The following is a 16,538-nucleotide window of genomic DNA, read 5'->3' as shown; positions in this document are numbered from 1 at the left end:
CCATCACACCCTGAGCTGCACAATCCCAGTGAGACTGTCAGCTCTGTAAATCACAGTAAACACTAACAACTGCAATCCTAAATATGCTCAAGATAGTATACACAAGCGACTCTCCCCCTTTGCTACACCCTGTACCAGTTTTCCAGCGTGTCTGTGAGGCAGAAAGCGCTGTGTGTGTGCTGAAGATGGCTGCAGTAAGCAGAGGAAGGTGCCAAACCGCCCCAAGTCCCCCTCTGAGGAAGCTCCGCCTCCTCCAATGGCGCCGGAGCTGTACATATTTTTTATACTGGCAAAGTCTCCTAAACAGCTTAAAACATCACCTAAGTGCTAGTCAAGCAGTTTTGTGCCAATTTACACACAGGGGATCCTAGCCCTTCAACATCCAGTTGAAGAAATTTAAAGTGCACTGGCTCCTTTGGACCCCGTCTATACCCCACCGTACTAGTTTCCCCCAAAATCCCTTATGGATGCTAGAGAAATATATTCAATCACTGAACTATCAAAGTAATATGTCTTAAGTGTACACAATATACATTTAGAGTTGTTTCGTTGACAGCAGTGGCGGATTTTACCTATTATTGGCCTGCAGCCCTCCCCCCAGTTACATTTGCCACATCAGTGAGCCAGTTGCAGTGCGTGATTATACTGGCTACACTATGGGCCTAATTCAGAGTTGATTGCAGCAGCAAATTTGTTAGCAGTTGGGCAAAACCATGTGCACTGCAGAGGGGGCAGATATAACGTGCAGAGAGAGTTAGATTTGGGTGGGGTGTGTTCAATCTGAAATCTAAATTGCAGTGTAAAAAAAAAGCAGCCAGTATTTACCCTGCACAGAAACAATATAACCCACCCAAATCTAACTCTCTCTGCACATGCTATATCTGCCTCCCCTACAGTGCACATGGTTTTGCCCATCTGCTAACAAATTTGCTGCTACGATCAGGTCTGAATTACCCCCTTAGTCCGGCAGTGACTTCTCTTTAAAGTTCTTTCTGCCAATCACACACAGGGCAGGCAGTCCCATTGGGATGTGTTTTCTCCCTCTGGGACTGCCAGTCCGGGCTGCGATTAACAGAGAACATGCTTCCTGTGGGCAGCCACTCTCTGCCTTTTTGAGCAGCCCTAGCCAGCTTCTATGGGTTGCAGCTAATGCAGTCTATAGAAGGCGGTGTTTTGTGCATGCGCAGTTCCACCGCCACTTGTGCACATGCATTGGTCCCGGCACTTGTACATTGCGCAGGTGCTAGGACCCGGCCTACGGCTGTCTCCTCTCCTCCTCTTCAGACGGCAGACTTCACGGGCAGTGGCAGGCCCCCTACTCTAAACAGGTAGGAGCCACTGCTGGTTGAGAGTATATTATTTCAGGTAAGACCTTGCAAGGAATTAAGTTAGTCAAAAAAGACTACTGAGAACATGACCAGAACCTAAATCCTAGACTTCCAAACAGTCATCTCTGAAGAGCAGAAAAAGTACCTCTGTCTGTCCACTGGTAGCTCTCGGTTCCCCAAGTAGTAATTTCCAGCTGACGGGCCATTTCAGGAATACAGCATACAGAGACTGTTCTTTGGGTCTACATGTATACCTGTCAATTAAATTCTTCATTACTAACAATAACTTGCAAACCGCAAATGTATTCAAAAAAGTTATGAAAAATGTTTAAAAATAAAAAAGACAGAAGCTAAGTTATCAAATGTGGGCGTGTGGCTAAGCAATGTAGCAACATTTCCTGGTTAGAGAGCTGCAATGTAATTGTGAGCATCATCAAGCAAAAGACTCAATCCAACATAAATAAATACCAGTCACGAGTTTTTTCTTTTAACATCAGTGACTACTTTATTTTACTTTTCTTTATCAAAAAGGCAGGAATGTTCCATGTAAAGTGGACTCTAATGTTTATCCATTCCTGCGTGCTCTCATGAATGAGATATTGCGCAATCAGCCCGGCTTCTATTTACAAGACAAGTTTTCTTTGTTTGCTGAAGTTGAATATGGCAGAAAGCTGCTCTGTGAATACAGTTTTATCTTTTATCCACTGTGCAGCATTAAAGATTTAAGGAAGCGCATAAAAGTCAAAGTACAAGTCAATAAACTTGTCTCAAGGTGTACAACCCCTGTAAAAATAAGAAGACGAGGCAAAAGTAGTATTATGCTTACCAAACTCCTGGAGTTACAGAATCATTCTGTGCTCGCCAAGGCTGTGTACTATAAATAGCTTCCCCATTGACTTTAAGCCACGTTCCCATCTGTTTTAAGCGCTCCTCAAATATCACAGGGATTCTGCCATCATGAGTGGGACCAATATTCATCAGTAAGTTTCCACCACAGGATACAGTCTCAACTAACTCCTGTAAAGTGCATGTAATAAACAATTACACACAGGTACATAAATCGTAAGTAGCAACAGCATAACAAAGTGTAAGCCAGCAGATTGCATCTGAACTGTTAGTATTTCAGTAGAACACTTACCATTGCTGATAACTACACACAGAGGCCAACTGCATTTTTACTAAAACAACCAGGTGACAGCATAATCAGTGTTGCAAACCAGGTGCAAGATAAGCATATGCTACTCCCCCCAGATACTATTGACATTCTATTGTTGTTACAAAACATTTTAAAAATAATCAGAAAACTAGAGATTAATATATGATGACAATATATTGAATGACAAATTAATAGAATCAGAACCTCATGTAAAAGAGGAAAAAATATTTTTACTCAAGAATGTTGTTAGATTTTACTACAGGTTGAGTATCCCATATCCAAATATTCCGAAATACAGAATATTCCGAAATACGGACTTTTTTGAGTGAGAGTGAGATAGTGAAACCTTTGTTTTTTGATGGCTCAATGAACACAAACTTTGTTTAATACACAAAGTTATTAAAAATATTGTATTAAATGTACTTCAGGCTGTGTGTATAAGGTGTATATGAAACATAAATGAATTGTGTGAATGTAGACACGCTTTGTTTAATGCACAAAGTTATAAAAAATATTGGCTAAAATGACCTTCAGGCTGTGTGTATAAGGAGTATATGTAACATAAATACATTCTGTGCTTAGATTTAGGTCCCATCACCATCATATCTCATTATGGTATGCAATTATTCCAAAATACGGAAAAATCCCATATCCAAAATACCTCTGGTCCCAAGCATTTTGGATAAGGGATACTCAACCTGTATAGCTTAGTTTTATTCTGCATAAATGTCCTATAACCAGTGCTCATTTGTAAGTAACATGCAAGGAGGACATAATTAATAAATGAATCATGAACAAATGTAATTGTCCACAATTTGCAGAAGTTGTGTGATTCCATTGAGATAGTCACTAGATTTAAAGAGCTTGGTTTTGCCTTTAATCACTTAACTGGTAAAAACTAATTTTTCAAAAAACACTTTGAAATTGCTGGGGGGTTTTAATGATTGAATTAGAACATTTATGTACAGTGAAACTTATCCAAAACGATTTTATTAAAATTATTATTTTTTAAATAATTTGTAAAACATAATTTTTCCCCCCCAAACATCTGAACATCGTGATCATCATCATCATCGGGATCATCGCAAATGTGATTTTCCCAGCTGCTGCAGCCACCAGGGGGATGAGGCGGTTAACTTACAATTCCCAGATGGCTGTTCCTCTGTGCAGCTGCAGGGTGGGGGGTCTTGCCATGCTGACCGATCAGCAGTGATCAGCAGCAAGGCAGACACTGGGGGGTGGGTGCAGGATGCAGAGGGACCCGGAGGTTCCTCTGTTATTTGGCGGCTGCTAGAAGAATATGTTACGGCAGCCGGCCACTTTGTTTTTCTGACTGGTTGCATTGTTTGTGACCAGGTCAGATAATGCACAGCCTGGTGTGGTCGCAACCAATGGAACCATGCCAGGCCAGTGGTTAAACCAATTAACATTTTAAATCTGACGACTATCTCACTAGAATCGCAGGCTATTACAATTGGCCCTGTAGGTTCAAAATCAATGCTGGAAATGGGGTCCTGTGTGGACCAGGACAGATAAGGTTCTGCCTACAATACTTAACTACAGTAGAACTGGCAGAATGTGCATCCTCAAATGTCAATTGAGAAATACTTGAGTTCCAACTTCTAGTACATATTATAATGGTGTAAAACTGTATCATACTTAGCAATTTAATCCCTGTCAGTAGATGGGCCTGATCTTTCCTCTACTGCTGATATCTGCTGCAAGCCCTGGAGAGGAGGTTGGGCTGACTGAGTTGTAATGACATCTCAGGAAAAACACTGCCAACAAACAGGGGCGGATTTAGGGGTGAAGGTGCCCGTAGTCACAACTGTACACCTCCCCCCTGCCTAATTTTATTGTTTTCTTTGGTTATAAACCATCATTTGATTATTACAAATTTAATAGAATAATAAAAAAAAGCCACTGACATTTTGTATTATTTTTAATTATGTAAACATATTTACTAAGTAGGACAGCTTACAGGGCAGTATGTGCATGTCTTACCCATTTACACTCCATTAAAGATGGCATATGGTACAGTGCAGTGGATATATTTTGCAGCTACTGGTACATTTCAGGCTGGTAGTACCAACACAACCATCCATGTGCTGCCCCCAGAAAGTGCCACCCCTAGGCACATGCCTAATGGAAAATTCCTCACTGACAACAAATGTAAAGTGCCAGGGAATGGGATCGCACTACACCTAAAAAAACTCGACGGCACCTTCGTTTTAAAGAGAGGAATGCCATCTTTCAAAAAATTAGCTCTCTTAGGAAGTTGTTGGGTTATCACCAGACAATAACACCCTAACTACAGAAAGCATGAAGTCCAGAGATGGGGTTTCTCATTTCCAGATCACCCCAATCCGTAAAACAAAGAGGTGTCCTCAAATGATGCTATAGACCATGGGTCTTCAACCTGTGGCCCTCCAGCTGCTGTGAAACTACACATCCCATAATGCCCTGCCACAGTTTTGCTATTAAGGTATGCTAAAACTGAGGCAGGGCATGCTGGGATGTGTAGTTCCGCAGCAGCTGGAGGGCCGCAGGTTGAAGACCCATGCTATAGACTGTCTATTTTTCAATTATAGATCACGTTGGGCTACCATGTTATTCTTACAAATGTTTTGATTTTTATTAATGCTAATAAAATAGAAGCACAATCATATTCAAGTGCATATCCTGTTGTTTTGTTTTATTTTATTTTTTGAGGTTTTGGAAAGGTAGATTAATGGCAAGAACTACAAAGTATTTCTTGGTAATGGTTAGAAAAAAAATACACACAACTGTTTTTAGTTCACTTTCCTGCAATTTCAGATAAAAACAGTGTTTTGGCCGTTGGAGTTGATTTTCTTTGTCATTTAAGGAGAGAGAAGCAAACAAATAGTATTTTATGAAAAAAAGTCTTATGGGAGAAAAAAAGTTGGAATGCGTGTAATGGGTGCTGCACAAATAAATGACTGATATGACAATGAAATGTGATCTGCCCAAAAAGTGCCTCAGTGGCGAATGGGTTACTCTTCTTCTTCCTACAAGTGGCTTGCTAATATTGATAATCAAACATTGCACGCACCCCATAGGTCAGTTTGAATATCTGCCATTGGTAGTAGGGTTGTGTATATAATTTTTTTTTGTTTCAAAAATATATTCACCTGCACCAGTTGTTCAATGGTCAGCATGTCAGAGATTAAAGCATTCCTTCGGTATCCCCAAGAGCGCTGGTCAATGGTCATGCAGTTTTCCCATTTGTGGGGTAGTAGGTGTCCAGGGTTATAGCGGTCACTACATGTGTAATAGCCCCCATGTTTACATATACAGCCGGATCCCCAGCGGTCATTTGTTACAACAATATCTCGAACTGGGCTAAAGTGTGTGAGGAAAATAAGTATGGGTGAAAAAGAATCTACAATGACAGCAAAATATTCTAACCACAATTTATACCGCTCTTTAAATAAGTAACTTTCTGTTATATCTGCCTCTTATTCAGACAAGGAAACCTAGGCGCACATTATAAGATTTGTCAAACAATGGTAACAAGTAGACCCATTTTGACATACCAAAACGATCCAGAAAACAGACTATATACAGCGTACACACTACTCAATAATCATTTCAATTTAAAGATCCTTTGATTCTAAATCATCTCGCTGATTAATGTCTTCATACAACGATCAGCAGCAATAGGGCCGATGTCCATACACACTGCATTTTTCTAATGACTAGAAAACAACGTGAACAGGCATAGCGGATGCAGCACACGCTATATTGGAAGCTAATTCTGTACATTTTGGACCAACAGTCGGACCCTGGTCAGCATACATACTAAACAATTGTTGAGCTGACAACCCAATCTCTGCCAGTTTGGCCCACAATATGTATAGTTTGTACCTAACTTTAAGAGTTGTATACTCCAGTTAACCCACTTTTATGCTCGTTCTAATGAGATGTCACATCTGGTTAGTCATGTGAACCAATGCTGGGACCTCTGGTATTCAGAGCATGTAAAGAGTCAGGCTATGCAGTGGTTAAAACACACAAACAGTAAACATTGTACGTTGGGATCCTGTTTCAGCACTGGCCCATATCATGCTACAAATATCCAACACAGGTTATCCAGAGGAGTTTATGATTTTCTTATTGTCTTTAGAGTAGCTTAGATGTATACTTTTATTTTTACAGTGAATTTCTAAAATGTAACAATTAATTTGTGTTCTTCTGAACCATAATTCTGCCTTACTATGTATAATGAAAAATGTCCAACTTACCTTTCATTGTACAGCCAAGCCAGAAAACCAGTGCTGTTCCAATAAGTATAAGGGGCATTACCATCTCCATCTGACCAAAGGATTTCCGGCTTATATTTCGTAACAATCTCATATAACTCGGGCAAAGTTTTAGCATCTGGGAAATAATGCGTCTGGAAAAGATTATTTTTATCAAGTTGAAAAAGAGGGTTGAACCACTCAAAAAGAGAGTGATAAAGTCCAAAGTGCATGTCTGTGGTTTGCCTGATGGCCTCAGCCAGCTCCCCAACAAGGTCACGCTTTGGACCCACATCCACAGAATTCCAGTTCCATGAGACTTTGGAACCCCACAAGGTGTAACCTTTAAAAGGAATATAAGTTTGTAAATAGTTTGCAAATATGTATACTTAGCAATTATTTAAAAAATGTCTCTATATACAATGTCACTATTGAACCATTAAAGTTCTGGTCAAATTTTTTCATGTATGATAAGATATGCTATGAGTCCATGCGATTTACTTACTAGGCGGTTTGTTCTACAATGCAACACTTCCGATCATGTTTATGCTTGGCTAGTATACTTTACACGGCTAATAAAAGTATTGTCCTTTTAAATTTTGGCCATAAACACGAAGCCACGGATTTTAGAACCTGATTCTTAGTAAATAAACCTACATGTTTCTGTAAGTACCAATTAAGTGGAATTATTTGTCCTACCATACTTTATGTCCAATTCTCACTTCACCTTTAGGCCTTATATCCACTGTTGTAGTAATGTTTTTTTCAATGACCCTATACCCACTTGCTCTAGTACTTGCATTCAAAAACCCTGCACTTTTCAGAATACTGATTGCTTAATTTCCTTATGTGAACAAACTGAGTAACAATTGCAAGTGAACAAATTGAGGAAGCCTAAACAAAAGCCAATGTTCTAATGAGCAAAAGCAAAAATAGCCACATTTCAAAGTTGGTGGGGTTTGACATGTACTTTAATTGGCAAACAAAAGCTAGTCGATATAAGAGGTTACAGAAAAATTTAATAGGGTGTGAGTTCGGGATATATGCGCGTTTACTGAAAAACGTGCATATTTTTTAGAAGTCGTACAATGTAATAGGGTGTGGGAACATACAAACTTGTATGTTTCCCACAATCCCGCAACTAGCAATGATCAAACTTTCAACCAGATGATTTCTATAGAAAACATACAACTCAGCCAATGTAACAGGATGCAAGTTTTAAACTCGCTCCTAAAACCTTTTAAAAAAATCAACCTAGTTCAGATTGGCTGGATCAATATGACAAAAGAAAAAATAACACTGTAAAAGCCCATTTACAATAAACATATCTAAATACATATCTAAGCTATAGAACCCATTTACATTAATTTAATTCCTAAATAGTGTACTACAAATCTGCCGGCTACGTACGCCCGCACCTAGCTGTGTCTTTCGCCGCCCCATTCAATGGGGCCCGTGCATGCCTTATACGCAAACGCAGTCTAGGCAAATGAGGCTTGAATGTGCCTAGATGTAGCCACAATGAGCGTTCCTTCATCTCTTCATTTAAGTGTTAAAAACCCATTACCCATAATGTAACCCCTAAATAGTGTACCTACATGTATGATTAAAAAAAAACATTTCCATTAATGTACTCCCTAATGTGTACCCACATCTACAATAAAAAAAATGTACAAAAAGATGTAAAAACTATTTACACAAAAAAATATTTGTTTAAACTGTTAACTGAACATTTTTCATTAAAAAAACCCAAACTGAAACATAAAACAACAAAATATAACTAAAGAAATTTTTACTTTGAGGCAGAACTGCCTCTGCCCCTCCCTGCCCCTTTAAGCGCACCTCCTTGCATGTGTACAGGGGGAGTGACCGGTGAAGTAGTTTGTGGGGTGGTGGTTTGAGAGCTCACTGTTGAGGTGGACTGAGCATCTCTTATGGGCCTTCAGGACATCTGCTCTCTGCTTGTAGGCTGAAGAGGGCCTGTGCTTGCTCCCGGATGGCCTGTGTTTGCTACCGGGTAGCCTGTGTCATTTTGAAATTGTGCAGGTCACCGTGATGGTGTGGTTCAGCTTACACAGCTGATGTGTGATGGCGCCAATTGGGCAGGATTGCCTATACATGTCCGCCATCTGGTGGTGTCTGAAAGTGTGACGTGATAGAGCTAGTTGTTCCCTTGGGATGGTAGGTACAGTCGTGGCCAGTGGCTGTTGCTGCTGCTTGGACGGTGGGCTAGGGGCTGGTGTCTCCATGTCTCCATGGGAGTGAGTAAATGGTGTCCTCCTCATCCGAATACGCCACCAGCCCAACAGGCCTGTCTGGTACCACATGCACTTGTGGTGTGGCAAGCAGAGGAGGCATCCGAACACAAGAAGGACTTTGAAAGAGAAAAGTAAAAAAAAAAAATTACTAATAATTTAAACCACCTAACAAAGCACGTTTTAAAGATATCCATGCTCGAGCACAGGTGCATTCAGTCGGAACTCTATTAAATTATTGAAAACACCACAATGTAAGCATGGTTTTTACTAGAATCTTTTATGGGGGTTTTTTCATTAAAAAAAACCCTTTACATATCAGTGTGTTTTCAGTATGATAGTAAAAAATAATCACTGATATGTTTGTGGCATATTTAAATTATGTAATTAATGTTATGTGACATTATATTATATTACAGAGGCCAGCTGACCCATAGGTATGGATGTAATATTGTGTGTGTTTTTTCTGTGTTCTACTTACCAGCCTCCATCTCGTCTGTTTCAGGGGGTCAGTCCGACCCGATCGCGCGCTGTCATTTTTTTGCAGCCGTGCGATCGGGTCTCAACAGCGCATGCGTGCGGGCCGCAATGTACTCCGCTGACGCAGCGATGAAAAGAATGAAAAAAGCGTTTGCAGCGGCGACCGCAAGAAGATTGACAGGAAGAGGCCGGCTGGGGGTGTAAACTCACCATTTTGAAGGAGTGTCCGGTCGAACGCAGGCGTGCCGGGCCGTTTCTAGGGAGGGAACCTGACGTCACCTCCATGCCAGATCGTCGCAGCGGCTGAGTAAGTCCTGAGCTGTGCAGAGACTGCACAAACATTTGTTTGTGCAGCTCTCTGCACAAGCGATCACTCCCCTGCACAGCGTTTACCCCCTCTCCTGCAGGCATAGGCGGATCCGGGAGGGGGGTATGCACTCGGGCCCGTGCCACACCCCCTTCCCCCCTGTTGTTTCTGACTTCTTTTTTTTAAAGGAGAACAGCTGCAGCACTACTGCTATTTCCGTCAGTCAGATTTGATAAAAGAGCCGGCAGGCACTAGGACCCACCGCTGCTCTAACAGCAAGTCTGTGTGGTAACCAATGGAGATGCTGGAGCTGCAGCTCCAGCCTCCCCCTGCTCACACTGCAACCTACCTCCCCCACTGCCAGCCAGCCAGAGTCCAGCCCAGGCGCGGGGTTCAAATGCCAGCATCGAGTAAGACTGTTACTTATGACGGCGCAGAATGCTTCATTTTAGCAAACACTGCACCGCACAGTTTCGCAGCACTTCCTCCTCCACTTTCTTTACCACCATGCTAGGCGCAGTCAAACTCAGCTCAGCTTTGAGAAGGCGGCCCGTGTGATTGTGACAGGGCTGTCCTGCAGATGTCTTATGCTGCTTGTTGGAGATCCAGCTGGCTGCTTCTGCTAATCAAAGATGGGCAGTTCGTGTCCTGCAGTCTGAGTCTCACTGCAGTGCCCAAAACAAGGTATGCTGCACCTGGCACCACCAACTAAAAACTATAATAATGATATTGTGCTGGGGTGCCTTCCAGGCTCCCATAACTAATGGAACAGGTGACCAACATTTCCAGGCCCAATCAGCCTTTTCATCAGAGTGAAACATTGGCAATAAACCAGGATGCGCTCCTACAGCCAATCATTACCTGATGGCGTATTCTGTGAGGCCACGCCCCCTGTGATACCACTCCTCTTATCTGGGAGCACGTGTGCCTTAGGTGCATGTTGTAAATATAACTATTACCGATCCCCTATCATGGTGCCCCCCCTTTCATTTTCTTCTGAATCCGCCCCTGCCTGTAGGTGGCGATTACCTGGTCGCAGCAGTGCTACAATCCGCTTGCGTGCGACCAGGTCGGAATGAGGGCCTCAGTCCGTTGCCTTTTAGTAGGTGCCTTCTTCCTTGGTGCAGAAGCTGAGGAAAAATAAATGTAAAAATAGGATTTTGATAACCTACCGGTAAATCCTTTTCTCCTAGTCCGTAGAGGATGCTGGGGACGACATCAAGACCATGGGGTATAGACGGTATCCGCAGAAGATATGGGCACTCTAAAGACTTTTCATTGGGTGTGAACTGGCTCCTCCCTCTATGCCCCTCCTCCAGACCTCAGTTGTAGGAACTGTGCCCAGGGAGACTGACATTTCGAGGAAAGGAATTACTTAACTAGTGGTGAGATATCTACCAACTCACACCCTCAACCATGCCGCACACATGGCATTCAACATAACACACGCCAACAGGCATGACCAATTGCAGCAACATGCTGAAACCAAGATAACACAACTTGTGTAACTGTAATAACTAAACTGCAGGTAAAGTACGCACTGGGACGGGCGCCCAGCATCCTCTAGGGACTAGGAGAAAAGGATTTACCGGTAGGTTATCAAAATCCTATTTTCTCATACGTCCTAGAGGATGCTGGGGATGACATCGAGACCATGGGGTCTATATCAAAGCTCCAGTACGGGCGGGAGAGTGCGGATGACCCTGCAGCACCGATTGACCAAACTTTAGGTCCTCATCGGCCAAGGTGTCAAACTTGTAGAACTTAGCAAATGTGTTTGACCCTGACCAAGTTGCTGCTCGGCAAAGTTGTAATGCCGAGATTCCCCGGGCAGCCGCCCAGGATGAGCCCACCTTCCTAGTGGAGTGGGCCTTTACCGACGTCGGTAACGGCAATCCAGCCGTAGTATGAGCTTGCTGAATCGTATTTCTAATCCAACGTGCAATAGTCTGCTTGGAAGCAGGACAGCCAATCTTGTTGTGATCATACAGGACAAACAGAGCCTCTGTTTTCCGTATACGAGCTGTTCTAGCAACATAGGTTTTCAAAGCTCTAACCACATCTAGAGACTTTGAATCAGTGAATGTGTCAGTACTGGCACCACAATAGGTTGGTTTATGTGAAAAGCAGAAACCACCTTAGGAAGAAAATGTTGGCGAGTTCGCAACTCTGCCCTATCTTCATGGAAAATCAGGTAAGGGCTCTTGTGAGACAAGGCCCCCAATTCAGACACCCACCTTGCGGATGCCAATGCCAAAAGCATCACGACTTTCCAAGTGAGAAACTTCAACTCTATCTTTTGTAGAGGCTCAAACCAATCCGATTGAAGGAACTGCAATACCACGTTAAGGTCCCATGGTGCCACTGGAGGCACGAATGGAGGCTGGATGTGCAGAACCCCTTTCACGAAGGTCTGAACCTCTGGAAGAGAGGCCAATTGTTTTTGGAAGAACACTGACAAGGCCGAAATCTGGACCTTGATTGACCCCAATCGTAGGCTCGTCTCCACACCATCTTGCAAAAAATGGAGAAAATGTCCTAAGTGAAACTCTTCTGTAGGAGCTTTCTTGGATTCTCACCAAGACACATATTTTCTCCAAATACGGTGGTAATGTTTTGACGTTACTCCCTTTCTGGCCTGAATAAGGGTGGGGATGACCTCCTTAGGAATACCCTTCCTGGCTAGGATACGGCGCTCAACAGCCATGCCGTCAAACGTAGCCGCGGTAAGCAGGTCCTCCCGAGGAGGAAGAGGCCGAGGATCTCCTATGAGTAACTCCTGAAGATCTGGGTACCAATCCCTTCTTGGCCAGTCTGGGGCAATGAAGATTGCTTGAACCCTTGTCTTTCTTATGATCCCGAGTACTTTTGGGGTCAGCGGAAGTGGAGGGAAAACATACACTGACGGAAACACCCACTGGGTCACCAGTGCATCCACTGCTACTGCTTGAGGGTCTCTCGACCTGGAACAGTATCTCCGAAGCTTCTTGTTGAGACGAGATGCCATCATGTCTATTTGAGGAACTCCCCAAAGACTTGTCACCTCTGCAAAGACTTCTTGGTGGAGGCCCCACTCTCCTGGATGGAGACCGTGTCTGCTGAGGAATTCTGCTTCCCAGTTGTCTACTCCCGGAATGAATATTGCTGACAGAGCTTGTAGATGTTTTTCTGCCCAGTGGAGGATTTTTGTTGCCTCTGCCATTGCCGCTCTGCTTTTCCTTCCGCCCTGCCTGTTTATGTATGCGACTTCTGTTACATTGTCCGCCTGGATCTGCACGGGACGGTTTTGAAGAAGATGTACCGCTTGTTGAAGGCCGTGGTAAATGGCTCTTAGCTCCAGAACGTTTATGTGAAGACAGGCTTCCTGTTGTGATCAACGTCCCTGGAAGTTTTCTCCCTGAGAGACTGCTCCCCAGCCTCGGAGACTTGCATCCGTGGTTACTAGGACCCAGTCCTGAATCCCGAACCTGTGTCCCTCTAGCAGGTGAGAGCTGTGCAACCACCACAGGAGCGAAATCCTGGTTTTTGACGGCAGGATTATCTTTCTGTGCATGTTTAGGTGTGACCCCGACCACTTGTCCAACAGGTCCCACTGGAATACTCTGGCATGGAACCTGCCAAACTGTATGGCCTCATAGGCCGCCACCATCTTCCCCAACAACCGAATGCACTGATGGATCGACACACTTGATGGTTTCAATATCTGTTATACCATTTTCTGGATTTCCAGAGCCTTTTCCAGCGGAAGAAATACTCTCTGAACTTCTGTGTCCAGAATCATCCCGAGGAAAGACAACCTTGTTGTCGGTTCCAACTGTGACTTTGGGTAATTTATGATCCACCCGTGTTGGAGTATTGACAGGGAGAGGGATATGTTTTGTAATAACTACTCCCAGGGACAGTGCAAGGTTTCTCGGCACCCTAGGCAAAACTTCTGCCCCTTCCCCCTACCCACCCTTCAGATGAAAGGCTGCTCTCACCCCCTCCCCCCTACTCTGTTAAATGTCTGCTGTTCTATCCCCCCCAAAAAAAAATCTGTGTGCATGCTGCTGCTCATCCTCCCAGACTGTGTGCATGCCTGCTCCTTATCTCCTCCCCCCACCCCCTCACCAAACCGCTGCTCTCGCCCTCTTTCTTTATCAATGCAGAGAATGCACTGTGCAGCCACCTTACCTGCAGGCTGCAGTGCAGAGTTGAAACTGAGTAGTCTGTGAAAGAGCCTGGAATTAAGAGCAGTGCTGCATGTCACCCCCAGCCAGGACTCCAGGAGCTGTCAAAGTTACTGCCTGTGCCGGGTGGAGGTGGAGCTGGAGGCTGCAATACGGGAGCTTAGCAGTCACGGCTACTGTAAGATAGGCATTCTGGGGGATTGCAGTGGCTGTAAAAGGTAGGACAATGCTACCTTTTTTAGGCAGCTGTAACAGGCCGCCCCCTCAGGTCCCGGCGCCCCTAGGCAGCTGCCTAAAGCTGCCTAGTGGAAGCTCTGGCCCTGACTGCTCCCTGGATCTCGCCTTTATAAGGAGGTCGTCCAGATAAGGGATTATATTGACTCCTTTCTGACGAAGGAGGACCATCATCTCTGCCATCACCTTGGTGAATACCCTCGGCGCCGTGGAGAGACCGAAAGGCAACGTCTGGAATTGGTAATGGCAATCCTGAATCGCGAATCTCAGATAAGCCTGGTGAGGAGGATAAATGGGAACATGCAGGTAAGCATCTTTTATGTCCACCGACACCAAGTAGTCCCCCTCCTCCAGACTGGCAATCACCGCCCGAAGTGATTCCATCTTGAACTTGAACCCTTTCATGAAGAAATTCAGATCTTTTAGATTTAGGATCGGTCTGACCGAGCCATCCGGCTTTGGAACAACAAAGAGGCTTGAATAAAAACCCCGCCCTTGTTGTGACAACGGTACCAGGACTATGACCTGGTCTTGACATAATTTTTGGATTGCAGCTGTTACTGCTTCTCTCTGGCGGAGAAGCTGGCAAGGTCGATTTGAAAAATCGGCATGGGGAACGTCTTGAAACTCTAGTTTGTATCCCTGGGATACTATTTGCAACACACAGGGGTCCAGGCCAGACAGAATCCAATCCTGGCTGAAGAGTTTGGGACGTGCCCCCACCCGAGCGGCCTCCCGCAAGGGAGCTCCAGCGTCATGCTGGGGATTTGGCAGAATTAGGGGTAGACTTTTGCTCTTGGGAACCTGGAGCCAGTGTGGGCTTCTTTCCCCCTTCCCCTACCTGCAAAGAATGGGGAACCTCTCGTCTTTTTGTATTTATTGGGCCGAAAGGACTGCATTTGCGGGTGATGGGTCTTTTTTGCCGGTGCAGGCGCAGAGGGCAAAAATGTTGACTTACCTGCGGTAGCCGCCGAGACTAACGCATCCAGGCCATCGCCAAATAAGGCCTCACCTTTATATGGGAGAGCCTCCATGTTTCTTTTGGAATCTGCATCCGCGCTCCACTGGCGAATCCATAACGCCCGCCTAGCCGATACTGCCATGGTAGCGGCTTGTGAACTCAAGAGTCCAATATCCTTCATTGCTTCCAGCATGTAGGCGGCAGCGTCCTTGATATTCCCTAACTTAAGGAGTATCTCCTCTTTAGCAATCGTGTCAATTTCTGATGACACGCTTTCTGACCATTTTTCAATAGCGCGACTCACCCAAAGCGCAGGCAATAGTGGGCCTGAGCAGTGTACCATTGGTAACATAAATGGATTTCAATGTCGTTTCCATTTTGCGATCTGCCGGCTCTTTAAGAGAAGCCGTGCCAGGAGAAGGGAGAATTACCTTCTTTGTCAACCTGGAAAGTGCACTATCTAACACAGGGGGTGACTCCCATTTTTTCCTGTCTTCAACCGGGAAAGGATAAGCTATGTGAATCCTTTTGGGAATACGTAATTTTTTATCAGGATTCACCCACATCCCTTCAAACAGAGCATTTAGTTTGTGTGAAGGAGGGAACGTGACTTAGGATTTCTTTTACTTACATAAATAAGCTTTCTCCTGAGGTACAGGAGTGCTTTCTGTAACCTCTAACACGTCCCTTATAGCCACAATCATATATTGTATACTTTTTGCCAATTTATGATTTATCTCTCTGGATTCACTATTGTCGACATAAGAATCAGAATCCGTGTCGGTATCAGTGTTTACAACATTTGCATATGGTCTCTTATGTGACCCAGAGGGGCCGCCCGCATAAGGAATAACAGCATCCTGAAAAATCACATCTTCCATAGATTTTCTCCAGCATGCAGCCTTAGATTCAGACTTATCCAATCTACGGTTAATCAGATGCATACTGTCACGTAGCTCTTTCACCCATGCAGGCTCTTGGTGTGCCGGTAGCGCCACCACATTACAACTCTGTGTCCCTAAAATGGCTTCCTCCGGGGAGGAACTCCCTGCCTCAGACATGCCTCACACGTGTACACCACACTCACAGACACACTGGGACTTATTTTGGAGACAGACCCACAGTAAAATCTGTCAGAGGGACACAGGATAGGAGCAGCCAGTTCACAAACACAGAGCCAGTATTGCCTGTGAACACAGTATGTCCACAGCCCAAAAGCGCTTTTAAATAGTAATATACACTATCAAATGCACCACAATCGCTTTGTGCCCCCCCCCCCTTTATAGCACCCTGTACTTGTCAGAAGTGGAGGAGAGGACCAGCGTGTTCTCTGCAGCCTGAGGAGAGAGAGAAATGGCACTGAGTAGTGTGCTGGCTGCCTGAGGA

The 16,538-nt window shown here is 44.3% G+C and overlaps 1 protein-coding gene across 4 annotated transcripts in view; it reads right to left on the bottom strand.

Moving 5' to 3' along the window:
• The window catches only part of FUCA2 (alpha-L-fucosidase 2), a 237,734-nt gene that overhangs the window by 33,279 nt on the left and 187,917 nt on the right, over nt 1–16,538 (bottom strand). For all 4 annotated transcript variants that reach the window (XM_063917472.1, XM_063917473.1, XM_063917474.1 and 1 more), the window contains 4 exons: nt 6,750–7,089; nt 5,637–5,847; nt 2,155–2,345; nt 1,474–1,582 (listed from right to left, as the gene is read on the bottom strand). In XM_063917472.1, coding sequence (XP_063773542.1) covers nt 1,474–1,582; nt 2,155–2,345; nt 5,637–5,847; nt 6,750–7,089 — 851 coding nt within the window. The remainder of the gene's footprint in view (nt 1–1,473; nt 1,583–2,154; nt 2,346–5,636; nt 5,848–6,749; nt 7,090–16,538) is intronic.

This window comes from Pseudophryne corroboree, chromosome 4, assembly GCF_028390025.1.
Source record: "Pseudophryne corroboree isolate aPseCor3 chromosome 4, aPseCor3.hap2, whole genome shotgun sequence".
NCBI lineage: Eukaryota > Metazoa > Chordata > Amphibia > Anura > Myobatrachidae > Pseudophryne > Pseudophryne corroboree.
The sequence above is the reverse complement of the archived record's forward strand: the minus strand, read 5'-3'. Positions and strand labels throughout refer to the sequence as shown.